At 34.2% G+C, this 13,663-nt stretch overlaps 1 protein-coding gene across 1 annotated transcript; it reads right to left on the bottom strand.

The window, feature by feature from the left end:
• Nucleotides 1-2,248: 2,248 nt before the first annotated feature.
• On the bottom strand, nt 2,249-11,368 carry LOC114257082 (protein DEHYDRATION-INDUCED 19 homolog 4). The gene is made up of 5 exons (XM_082886738.1): nt 11,034-11,368; nt 10,796-10,935; nt 4,056-4,133; nt 3,644-3,927; nt 2,249-2,639 (listed from the first exon to the last, which is right to left on the bottom strand). Exons 1-5 carry the CDS (start codon nt 11,119-11,121, stop codon nt 2,531-2,533), a joined length of 699 nt encoding a protein of 232 aa, XP_082742864.1. The 5' UTR covers nt 11,122-11,368; the 3' UTR covers nt 2,249-2,530.
• Between the last annotated feature and the right edge of the window lie 2,295 nt (nt 11,369-13,663).

Here is a 13,663-nt window from a genome sequence, read left to right as displayed (position 1 = left end):
TTCAACAATTCATTAAACATGTTTCTTCATTTTTGCTGTTAAAATTTATTTACACCATAAAAGTTTCCTGTTAACCAACCCAACACCCCCCCCCCCCCCCAAAAAAAAAAAAAAAAAAAAAAAAAAAAAACTAAACTGACATTGCTATCAAACAATGCCCAAAAAATCACAATTCAAGTTAACATCACGAGACAACAACAGTATGAATTGTACGACCCAAGCAAGAAGTATCTCTATTTTCAAATCATAACAATTATTTAGGTACTCTTTGATAACACTTACGTTTTCAATTTTCTGTTTATATTTATAAAAATTTAAAAAACTCAAATAAAAACTTGTTTGGTAGAATTTTTGATTTATAAATTAGTGGTCCCAGTTTATAAATTTGGCCAAAAAATAAAAACACAAAAAATGTGTTTCTATTTTGAGTTTTCATTTTTTTTTTTTTTTTTTACCACCCAACACTAGCCACCACCCGCCACCATTTTCCACCACCGTCTTCCGCCACCACCACCCACCACCCGTCACCATTTTCCACCACCACCCACCCCTCACCACCACCTGCCACCACCACTCACCACCCGCCACCACCACCCACTTGCCACCCACTCCCCACCACTACCCACCCCTTGCCACTACTACCACCACCACCACCACCACCCACCACCCACCTGCCATCCACCACCCACTACCCGCCACTACCATCCACCGTCCGCCGCCACCACCCGCTACCTACTTGCCATCACCACTCACCTGCCACCACCATCCACCACCTGCCACCACCTGCCATTTGTCACCCACCCACCCGTCACCGCCATCACCACCACCATCACCCACCCGCTACCTACCTACCACCACTACTCACCACCACCCACTCGCTGCCACCTACTACCCGCCATAGTCACCCACCACCACCACCACCACCACCACTCGCCACCTACCGGCCACCACCCACCACCACCCGCCATCCGTGACCCACTTGCCACCACCACCCACCACCCGTCGCCGCCACCACCACCACTACCCACTCGCTACTACCTACCACCCGCCACCGTCACCCACCCAACCACCATCACCACCCACTACCCACCCGCCACCGTCACCTACCCAACCACCATCACCACCCACCACCCACTCGCCACCACCCACCACCACCTACCATCCGCCACCCACCCGCCACCACCACCACCACCACCATCCACTCACCACTATCGACCACTTGCCACTGTCACCCACCCACCCACTACCACCACCTGTCACCTACCCGCCACCACCCGCCATCCGCCACCCACCTGCCACCGCTACCACCACCACCCACTCGCTATCACCCGCCACCGTCACCTACCCACCAGCCACCGTCACCTACCACCAGCTACCCACCACCCGCCGTCACTACTTTCCACCACCGTCTTTCGCCGCCACTTGCCACCACTTGCCATTTTTCACTATTTTGTATATTTTTAAATTTTTTTAAATATTTTGTCAATTACCAAACGCGTTTGTGGTTTATGTTTTTCTAAAAATAAACAAAAAATAAACAAAAATCAGTTTATAAAATTTTTGTAAATATTAACTGAAAACGTAAACGTTACCAAACACACCAGTTATGCTGTGTTTTGTTTATAGATTTGAAGAGGAATTTGAAAGTAAAATAAAAAAATTATAAATAAAATGTGAATAAAATATAAATATATTTCACATACCTTTTATGGAACGGGAGTCATTCCTATGCTAAAGGCACAACAGTGATTGTTGTTCCTTAATTTGAAGTGTATTATGGACTTATTTTTATAATCCGAACCGTTCATTTTGTAAGATTTATTGAGTACTTCATGACTACAAAAAATCATATTAATCAGATATCAATAACTATATGATCTGTAATTAAAAAAATAAACAATAAATTTTTCTTTTGAGAAATAGTATAAAAAATATGTACTTCAATCATATATTTATTAATATCCGATTAATATGATTTTTGATAGGTATTAAGTACTCAACAAACCCTACAATATGAACGGTTCGGATCATAAAAATAAATTCATAATACACCTCAAATTGATTGTTGTGCCTTTAGCACAACAGTGATCCTAATTCCACCTTTTTTTTCTTTCCCTTTCAAATCCCCACACAAACCAATGAACCAAAAAAGGCCTCAAGAGCCACTAAAAATGTAGGATTCCGAATTTTCTCTTGTTCTTTGTGGCAACGAGGCAGAGTATGAGAATCCATTCCTTGTTTGCTGATATTTGACTTGAAAGTATGGCTTGGAATATAAACAACAATGCGATGTAAATTTTTCCATAAACAAGATCATCTTTTCTTGAAGAGGAGAGAGGACATTAAAAAAAGAAAAGAAAATAAATTTTTATGATTAAGCACTCACTAATCCTGCTTCAATAAAACATTTGATCGGGCTAGACGTTGGGTTGTTGTTGAACAATGCGAGACCATACCCAAATTGCCCCTAATCATGATCACTTAATTACTCAATTTTATAGCTATTCTATATCAACTTACTGCTGCTTCATTAGTCGTCTAACAGAGTTGAAACTAGCAGATCCTGGAGAAAAACAGCTCTTTCGGCAGCCCATCTCTTCCTTTTTTCCCGCTCTTCATAACTCAATGATGGATCAAAACTGCACAGTAAAGAGAGAGAGATGTTCAAATTAGGACTTAAAAAGAGCAATGTTTACATCAGCTTAGGTGAATCAAATATGAGAAAATAGGTATTTCAACAAGTAGAAAATTCAATCTCTCGAGAACTTATTGAGCAGTATGTGTCTCTAGGTGCATCACAGCAACGGTTCTACCTAACCTTGCTTGGAGAAGATACATTTAAGAAGCAGAATGTCTAACATGAAAGACACTAAAAAAACATCCAGAACAAGTGAAGATTTTGAGTAAGAACGATACATTTTCCTAAAAATAAAAATGCCCAAGGCTGGACTAGGGAGACTGCCAATAGCCTATAAACAAAGCCACATGTTTCCTAAAACTTGTAAAAGTCACGCGCAAATTATCTTTGGAACATTAGCTGAGAGGATTGGCCTATTAATCTGTAATTTGATGATTCCAATTTCTCCTAAAAAATTATCGAAACCCTATATTTAGCTTAAAATTTAAATAACAAACCATATTTGGATAGCAATGAAGGTGGTCAAGAATCACAATCTACCGGTTTCATTTTTTTTGTTCACTTAAAACAAAAAATATGCTATGGTTTATTTTTGTGAAAGGCAATAACAAATAGCATGTTTGGTACATATGTTTTCAGAAAAAAAAAAAAAAAACATGTTAGGTGATTGTGGGGGAGTGGCCAGAAAGTGTTTTCTAGAGGGGAAGGGGAGAATAGGCAGCAGGGGTTGCCGGAGGGCAAGGGGGAGGGAATGAAAACTTGTTTTTTTCAATCATTTTCTGACAAAAAAATTTGAAAATTGTTCCATTTTTTGTCAATGAAAAAAATTACCAAACATATTTTTGTTTCTATTTTTGATTTTTTTAAAAACAAAAATGGAAATTAGAAAATAAAGATGTTACCAAGCAGGTCCTAAAATAATGGATATTAAACAAACGATGAGTAGATAGAGTGCTTAAAAATTGAAGGTTCTCTCTTATCATAGAAAATGATATAATCCACTACCTTGCTTTCCATATATGCGATGATGTCACACTCTTAACGGAACTGTCATCAGCACTGGATAACACGGATTTCGAAATATCTTCTGATTCAGATGAAGGGAAATTCAAAATAAGAGAGGAAAGGAATGGATCAGTAACTGCATTAGATGAATTTGCATTGCTCGATCGATATCCACTGCCTCCTAAAAGAACCTGCAGATGCGCCTCACGAAGATCCCTTCCCAAGAGAGAGAGTGCCTGACTGTTGGGAATCGCAACTCTACGCAATCTGCGACGTCTCTGCATGTAATATCCAGTTAAAGAAAACCTCAATTGGTACCGAACATGGTTCTAAGGTTAACCGTACAGCAATTATGAATGCTGTTTAATGCTAAGGAGACAATAAATACACAATAAAACATTTCAAAGGATATCTTGAATAAATGTCCATGTTGCAGAGTGATATGACTTAACATGTCGCTCACAACTTTTATGGAGCATATGGGACAAACCTGCAAGGAAACAGAGAAAGCAGTGTGAGTTTCTTGTGACCAGATATTGATTGAAAAACACTATCATCAATCACTCCTAGGGGTAAGAATTATAAATAAAATAAACCTCCAAGAACAATCAAGATGTTCACTTCTGTCTAGTTTCATTTTTATTTTTTTCAGAGGGATTGATGAACAATATACAGCATGGACCATCTCAATCAATATTTCACTTTCACACATCAGGAAGAAAAGCAGGACTATTTAAATTTGTCTACAAAATATATGAAGTTTTCTTTGGGGCTTTCAAGAGACCAAGTGCCTCAAATATTTTCATCCGCATGCCTGTGCTTACCAATTTTTTTAGAAGATGATATGATTGCAAGCATCAAAAGGATAAAAGTAAACTCGGGAAGCCAGAAGGGAAGAGCCAGGTTAAGTTGAGAATTGTTGCCGTTCAAAGATGTGGGAAGATAACGCATACCACTAATAAGAGATGGTAGCAGGTTTCACCATCAGTGTGTTCAAGGAGTATGAACTGAGAGAGGTTTTTCAGGCAATTAAATCTTTCTCATGAAGAAAGTGAAAGCTAAGAAATGTTACATGTCCCAGATCCTATAATTAAACACAAACCTCACAGGTACAATTTGCGAGTCCAAACTACGCACAGTGAATAGAGAGCTTCATTGGCAAAACGGCAAGCTGCAAAGACTCCCATGCTTAGATACTAGAACCATTATCTCAAGACTACTGCAGTTGTAACTTGAAAAAGTGTAGTAAAATTGATTGGTTATATCTGGTTGGAGATGTCCCACCACTACCAAAACCCAAATATTAGTTTTTCAAGTCCTCACCTCAATCACCTATCCAACCATTTCCCACTGTAGCAAGAAATGGTTTGGGCACATACATCAACTGACATGATCATAAATTAACAAAGAGAATTGATTCAATGTTTGTTGGGAGATCAGATTACCTTTTCTTAAGCCACTTCCGTGAACCATCATACTAGTATCAATTGTAACCATACAAAATTGTTTCCATAGTTCATGTATGATCCCTCTCTATAGTAATTAGTCTTCACAGAGCTGTGCAAATCTGAAAGTTAATCCCTCAAGCACGCTATAGACTAGTGATTTCGTGTGGTTATTTCTCACAATCACATCTAATAATCAAGATAGCAACAGCATAACAGATGGAATTGTCTGCATAATAACCTCCAACTGATAATTCTCCGACGCACCACAACATGACAAACTAATGCAGTAGGACCTCCCTAAAGTAACAAATACGGTTGGGTTCAGTCCCAAAGCTCTTATACCACTTGGTGGGCTTTTCAAAGCCTGCACGTGACGGAAGCACACTCACATGCACACACCAAAGAAAAAAATACAGATTTTACGTGATTCAGCACAAACCTACTTGCGTTAATGGACAAGAGAGGAGAAAAATAATTTACTATGTCAGTCAAAGAGTACAAAGACACTCATTCTTTGGTCGACTATACCCTCCCCTCCCATGATTTTGCTTGATGTCACCCTAGATCGGCCTAACAAACCAATCAAGTGACCTCTATTCCCCTTCATATTGAACCCCACTCGGGATCACTAAAGGTAATTGACTTGGAGGCTTGAGTTGAGGGATCGTCAAGGTTATCCTACTCCCCTCTAGATGACTCCACTTTGACCCACCTTACACTACAACAAAAAGTATATTTTATAGCATTTGTTTATAGCATTTTTTAAAAAATGTTATAAAATAAGAGGCATTAATAGCATTTAGTAATAAAATGGTGTAAAAAATTATCTGATCGTACCATTTTGTTTTTTATAACTTTTTTTTTTAATACTTTTGATAGCAATTAAAAGCCAATGATATATATTAACTAATTTGGAAGCCTATTGTAGATTTTATAGTGTAAAATAAACGCTAAAAAAACCTTCTAAAAAAATTTACTTTAAACGTGCCCGCCTTTTTTTTGGGTCAGTTTTCAGCCTCATGATTTCCCTCTCCTTGTTTCTTTGCCCTATGCTTCTTTCTTCCTCTGTCTTGTTCAAGGTTTCTGCTATAGGGTTTGTTAAGAGCAATTCCTCAATCAAGGTAATTATTGTTCAAAAAAGTCTAGGTAATTCTCTTCCCCTGCCTCTTTGTTCAGATTTGTAAAATGCTAACCTATTTTGTGTAATCGATTAGAATTTTGGATCAACATGGGTATGGTTTTTATATATCTAACACAAAAGGATACAAACAAACTAAATTGTGCAGATCTTATGAAATAGATACAGACGGATCACCTACTCTTGATAGGTTATTTTTTTGACACTTCGTATTTATTAATCATCGTCTTCTCTTCCTCTGCTATTATTTGGGCTTTGTGATTTCGATTTTGAAGTTTTCTTTTTGCTGAATATTTTAATGGATAAATTAGTACTGGATGGGATATTGATTGCTTGGGAGAAAAAAATCTTAAAAGTGTTTTTGGTCCCAACACGAACGATGGGAAAGTTGCCTTGCATATTTTCTTTAATATACAATCAATAGTCTTCATCTTGGAAAATTATTTGGCGGTCTTGCAACAATTTTATATGGTGCTTTAACTTAAGTTTTTGAAGAAATTGTCAATTAGTAGGAAGTGGGATAAATATTTACAGGGAATCTTTGTAGGGTGTTTTTATTTATTTATTTTTATTATACAGAAAGAGTTGCATCTTCATATATTTGTAAATATTTTTATTAATTAAAATAGTGAAATCCATCACTTCTGTGTTATTTTTTGAAGAAGACAAGAAAAATATTATGAGATGAATGATATGAAATATTGTTTCAAGATTACCAAATAACCTATTATTTTTATTTTTTGCCTTTTATTTTGTTGTGACATATGTCTTGTTTGTTGACTATCATGGTTTTTACACGTCTGGCCTATTTTCAATACCTATGTTGTAAATTGTGATATCTAGTTCTAGTGGGCAATTTCCATTCACCTTGGCGTCTTAGTCTTATTTTTTTAATCAGGAGCTAAATTAATTCTATATTCAGCCCACATCAATTAATTATATTAGCTGATTTTGTATATATTTATTGCAATCTATTTGTGTGGTTTTCTCAAGTGATGTACATGCAGGCAAACACGCAAATACATATAAGAAATGATGGCATGTCATCATGAAAAATGGCCCATAGGAGTAATTACATATGTAAGATTGAATGTTCTACTCATGTTATTTTTATTGGTTTACAATTGCAGGGGGCTGCTTGCAAGTTTTTTAATTTTGACTCCTTTTGTTGCTTTTTTTTTTTTTTTTCTCCAAGTACCTTGTTGTCATGGAAAGAAACATTTATCAGAACAAATTCTTGCAGTTAATCCAAGGTATATACGTGCTTCTAAAATTAGTTTGTCCTACTAATAATAACAATAGTTTTTTTTTTCCTTGTAATTTTTCATTTGTTTTATTACTATCATGTTGTATGATTTTGATTGCATTATATGGTGAGTCCACCGAAAAGTTTGATATGTCTTTACCTTGAATGTGATCTTGAAACTTATTTCTCTGAGTATATTGTTTAAATTTGTTTCTTGATTAAGAATTTTATTTTCATTTTGCAGTTGTTGCCTTTGGAAAGTAGAGGGACTAAACTCATCACAAAAGCAAGCTTGAAGGATGGGAAATTTGTAATTGAAGAAGTGTATATTTGAATAACTAGTTTATTTTTATTTGTACATGGCTATGTTTTGTCCATTAGCATCCTTTGGAAACTTAATTTTATTGTTTTATTAAGACAATGTATGACAAGTTTGTGTAATTATTTCAATCCTTTTAATGAAGTTTGTGTAATTACTTTCAACATTGATGCTGAATGAAAATATGAAATTTTATTTTATAAAAAAAGAATTACAATGATAGCAGGTAAAAAACTATTTCATGATGGTATCAACATCATGTATAACAACATTTGCAAATTGTTATGAAAGAGAATTTGTAGCATGATAAAATTACTATGGTTATAATTCAAGAGCATTATTAGAATGCTACGGTATTCTTTTGATAGCGTTCATGTACAGCACTCGATAAATGCTATTGAAAATTATAGACTTTTAATAACATGGGCTAATATAGCATTCCAACAAATGCTATTATTTACTTTTGATAGCATTTTTTGCATGTTATAAAAAGTGATATTTGTTGTAGTGTTAGAGGGAGGGGAGACTATGACTAAGGCATGTAACTCCTTATGCGTCATATCTACCTACCTTTGCAAAACCATGACACAACGACGAAGCCAAAGGACTAACATACCTATATACACCCATTGCAATCTTATGATATGACCTCCGAAGTGTGATAATGGTACAATGGATAGTTGGAAAACATTTGGATTGTCGAACTAGCAGTTAAGTCATTTGTCCTCCAACATGGAACAATAGTTCAACTCCCTCATATAAGGGGTTCTCCATAGATGCAAGACAATACAAGCTACAAGCTATGAAGCACGGACACCTCTTTGAGGGCCGTGTATCAGTGTCGGTCATGTATTGGACACGGACACGCAATAGACACCGAAACGCTACAGAAAGTGTCCCCCCCTCTTTTTTTTGTAGGTGGACACGTTCAGGACACCGCGGAGTGAAAAACATAATTTCCGAAACTTCAAGAGGGGGTCAATTTGTAAAAAATAAAAATTCAACCAATGAAATCAATTGCTAACCTAGATGTCGAACAGAGAGAAGAGGAGAGACCGAAAGATAGGCTCGTCGCTGGTCAGTCGTCGCTGGTCGATGCTCGCTGCTCTTGCTTTTATCAAAGGTATGTTGCTCGATTCTCTTCTTCTTTGTTCGATCTTTTTTGCTTTTTCTTCTTCTTCTTCTTCTCTCTCTCTCTCTCGCTCTCTCCAATGTTTTATAAACCGAACCGGTGAGTGAACCGGAAAAGAGATCGGGTGGACGGGGTCACTGGTTCAATCGTCAGGTTAAACCAGAATCGAACCGTGATGTCATAATTATTTTATAAATATTTTTATGATTTAAAAATAAATAAAATATTTTTATTAAAAATGTTTTTATAATTAAATATATACATTCATCAAACATATATGTTTATATATATATTTATATTAATATTATTTGTAAAAATATTAATTATACATGTGTTTGAAGGAAATTAATTTGAATACTATTAATATTATACATTTCCTTAATATTAATAACGAACCAAGGTGGTAGAGTGAAAATTCATGTTCTTTAGAGCTTGAGGTTTGGATTTAAGTCCCTTTAGCATCAACTTTTTCAATATTGAACCAAATATAGCAAACCGGTCCGGTTCGCTTCAACCTGGACCGAGTTGACCGGTTTAACCGCAGTTTTCACCGGTTTCGCTTAAAATGGTCATTTTTCAAGAGGGACCGGGTTAAAAGATATATCCGAACCAGATCATGGACCGGTCGACGGTTCAACTGATCGAACCAGCTGGTCTGGTCTGGTCCGGTTTTCAAAACATTGGCTCTCTCTCTCTCTCTTCTGTTTTGTCCTCTCTCCGACTTTTCTTTTTCTTTTTTTCTTTTTATGCTGATTCTAACCCCCCCTCTCTCTCTCTTCTTATTATTTTTTATTTTTGTTCTTCAATTTTTTTTTTTTTGGCTTCTCTCTATCTCTCTCTTATTTATTTATATTCTTTTGTTTACTTTTTTTGCTGATTAGTTTATAAGAAAAAATTTGTTTTATTAATTTTATTATAAGAATCAATTTTTTATAATTTTATAATATATAATAAATAAATTTAATTATATATATTGAACGTGCCCCCAACATGTCGTGTCTCTTATTTTTTGAAAATTTACGTATCCACGTGTTCGTGTCGTGTCACGTGTCCGTGTTCGTGCTTCATCGGCTACAAGCTACAAGCTAGCAGCCCTCCTCCAACAAGTTCATGTGCTCTCTCTCCCTCCACCTTGTTGATCTCTTGTGATCTCAGTGCCTACAATCTTCCCACAAAACTCGACTCCGGCCACCTCAGAGTCAAGGCCAACCTTCCACAAAATGATTTTTCTAAATTCAAGGGCAGGAAGGGAATACGAAATGCAACCCCAAACATCACAAACCCCCTCCCCACCAAAAAGGTAAGATTAAAATAAAAAAACTAAAAGTATATTTATCTTATATGTTCATTTATCTCAACATATATATTGTAGTGTGTGTAAGATCGTTCCCTATGACAAAAATCGTAGCCACCATCATCAGAACCTGAGCTTTTCCGGTCCTTAAGACAAATTACCATAAGCTGATTGCATTCATTAAATTTTATTTGCAAGACTCATGTGATGACTTATTTCCAAATACATGACCAACCAAACACCATGATGGTGACCTCTCAACATACCCAACAAACCAAAGTTTCCATTTTTATTTTAATAATAGATAAACTATACCCAGTATGCAATTAAGAGTGAAAAAACCAATACAATGATCGAACAACAGAAAGATTTAATTTGCAGACCCTCTGAAAATAGAAAAAAAAAAAAGAACCGTTTTTCAACAAAATTGCAAATGAAAACATAACCCAAAATAGAAAAACACATGATAAAGTAATACAAAATCAAATGATGAATTAATACAAGAACAGAGATATAGATAGATGTGTGTGCTTATATATATATATATATATATATCAATCTAAAGAGAAACTCACGGCGACTTTGGACTCGCAAGAGTGCTCATCTTCGAGATGAGAGCACAGAGACACAATATCATAGTCCTCGTAACAGTAAGGACATGGGAATTCGGGTCTGACCTCATCCTCAACCTCTAAATCGTCGATGTTCAACCGATCTGAAAAAACACAAAAAACATAGTAAACAACAAATTGTTTTTAAAAAGAAAAAAAAAAAAACCCAAATCAAAATCAAAATCTGAAAAATAAAACGAACCCAGTTGGGAGCTGTGATGATGGTGGTGCTGCAAATTGAATTGCCGCTTGGCAGCGGCGAGCCGAGAGGTCCAGAAATCAGAATCCATAGAGAGAGAGAGAGAGAGAGAGAGAGTAAATATTTAATAAAAATGGGTGTTTTTTTTTTTTTTTGGGTGGGTAATTTAGATGTTTGAGAGTTGTTTGACTTTGTCTCGATGTTGGAGGTTGATCTAAGGAAGATTCGGAGCTGACGATGCTATTAAGGATAGAGAGAGAGAGAGAGAGAGAGAGTGTGTGCGTGTGAAATGTGGTGTTGATTAGAGAAGTTATTGGTTGGTGGTATGGTAGCGGTACGTGTACTGTAATGATAAGATGCTATTTATAATTTTGTATTACGTAATTAAAGAATAGGATAGAGTATAAGGTCACTTTTGTATATCCTTTATTTTTTGGAATATATAGGGTATGTTTAGTTTGTGTTTGAGAGATGTATTTTAGAGATAAAAAGTACGAAAAGTTATTTGGTTTGGTTTTTTTCAAAAGATGTTTTGGAAAATTATTTTGAGAGAGAGTTTTGGAAAAAGTGATTGATTTGATGTGTGTGAGAGAGAGATTTGTCTGGAAAACTTGTTTGGTTTACAAGTTTTAAGAAATTTTTTTGAAAAAATTTGTTTGGTTTGATTACTTTTAAAAACTTATTTGTAGAGAAAATTTTCCAAAATTTTTTCAGAAATACAAACCAAACGAACCCATAATCTCACCAGATAAATATTTTTTTTAAAAAAATTATAGATATGGAATATATGAATTCTATCAAATATAATATTTAATCTCAATCTTCATATCCCCAATCAAACAGAGCCTAAGAGCCTTTAATTAGCTTTTGACATGATTATGTGATGTTTATAATCAAGTACTTATTTTTCGTTTATTTATGTAACTATAAATGACAAGAAATAATGTTGTTAGTTTAGATGAAAAAAAGTTATTGATCATGATATTATGACAAATTGAAATATTAAACTTATAAATTTATATTGAATAATTGAGAAATATAAAAAAAATATAATGAATTATAATTAGTGTAAAGCATAGCCACGTAGCGTCTTAGGGCTATCAATAATTTTTCCCCTGATGAGAGAGAGCCATTGTGGGATTACTATTTTCTTGTTTCAAAGGTTTTCATTGTTGGCAAATGTAGACAAGAATTCCAAAGAATGGTTTAATGTTAAAAAATATGTGAAAAAATATTTTTAAAATATATAAAAAAAAATTAAAATGTATTAATTTTAATAAAATTCTATTAAATTTAAATAAAAAGTGTGTTCTATTTTTTAATTCTTTTGTCTTTTATTTGTGCACTAAGAATACTTGTTGACAAGATCCTTTAATTCTTTGTGTGTTTTTTACCAATTTTTTTTTTTTTTTTTCCTTTCCTCCTACATTTGAAGACTAAGATGATTTGTCTGTCGTTAGCTAATTATTTGAACATTTTTTTGTGGTAAATTACATTTTATGTTTTTAATTTTTTTTCAATTTATTTTGCAAACTATCTTATATATAAAATTAAACAAAAAAATGTTACGTTAAATACAATATGATATAAAAATATATTATTATATTAAAATTTGAATTTATATCAAAAGTGAGAGTTATTATATAATGTGAAGAAAATTGGAATTTTTTTGGTATAATTTTGTACATAAGTTAGTTTTTAGAATAAATTGAAAAAAAAATTAAAATATGAAGAGTTAAAGTGAAAAAAAAAATTAAATGATAAAGTGAAAAAATGATTAAATATAAAAAGGGTAAAGTGTAGGTTTTTTTTTTTTTTTGGTAGCTTGATTAATTTTAGATCATAGAAAAATATGACGCTCCTTCCTTTGTATCTCTCTATTTTCAAGATCAAAAGTGACTACTTTTTGTTTATTTTGTTTTTTTTAATTATTAATTTAATGGTTTGAAATGAATTTTTTTAAATCATTGGGGAATTTCAAAAACGAAATTCAAAAGATTTTGAGTGTTTTTCAAAACATTTACCTTTGAAAGACTTGAACCAAATTTCAAAATTTATCTCATATTAAAAAAAATGATAAATTATATTTTATGCTCTTGAACTATCACAATATCACAACATCTAAAAAAACAAACTTCACAATATCACTCCACCTCTTTCAATTAAAAAAGAGTATTGCTATTTACCGTTATCTTTTTAGTTTAGTAGGGCTGAGTAATGAATTCGTGAAATCTGTAATCTGATCTAGTCCAGTCTAATTCGATAGGTTTGGATTGATTTTTTGAACCCGTGGTTCGATTGCGGATTGAGGAATTAAAAATCCGTAGTTCACGGATTGGTTCCGGATTGAACTCCACGGTTCTGGATTGGAACCGATCCGAACCACATACAAATAATCTATATTTTTATTATACATCATCCCCCATAATATCTTCTCTTATTCTATATAAAACCTAAACTCAAACCTAAACCCGTATAATATCTTCTTTTATTTGTTAGTTTTTAGTTTTAATTTGTAATGGTCTAAATACTTTTGGTGAAACTAGTTTTCTTGTGGTTGTTTAAATTCTAGAATAATATGCCGCTATTATAGAAAAATATGTTGCTATTGTGGAACTAATATAGCGTTATAT

The sequence above is a fragment of the Camellia sinensis genome, chromosome 9, assembly GCF_055761805.1.
Source record: "Camellia sinensis isolate YWXY chromosome 9, ASM5576180v1, whole genome shotgun sequence".
In the NCBI taxonomy this organism is placed as follows: domain Eukaryota; kingdom Viridiplantae; phylum Streptophyta; class Magnoliopsida; order Ericales; family Theaceae; genus Camellia; species Camellia sinensis.
Note: the sequence above shows the minus strand (reverse complement) of the source record. Positions and strands in the feature narration are given on the sequence as shown.

Bases quoted from the DNA above. Each gene is read 5' to 3' on its own strand.
- LOC114257082 (XM_082886738.1), bottom strand. From the start codon at position 11,121: ATGGATTCTGATTTCTGGACCTCTCGGCTCGCCGCTGCCAAGCGGCAA. The intron at 3,928-4,055 runs ATATCCTTTGAA...ACTGGATATTAC, and splicing joins AACATGGACATTTATTCAAG to ATGCAGAGACGTCGCAGATT. The intron at 2,640-3,643 runs GTAGTGGATTAT...TTTACTGTGCAG, and splicing joins TCGCATATATGGAAAGCAAG to TTTTGATCCATCATTGAGTT.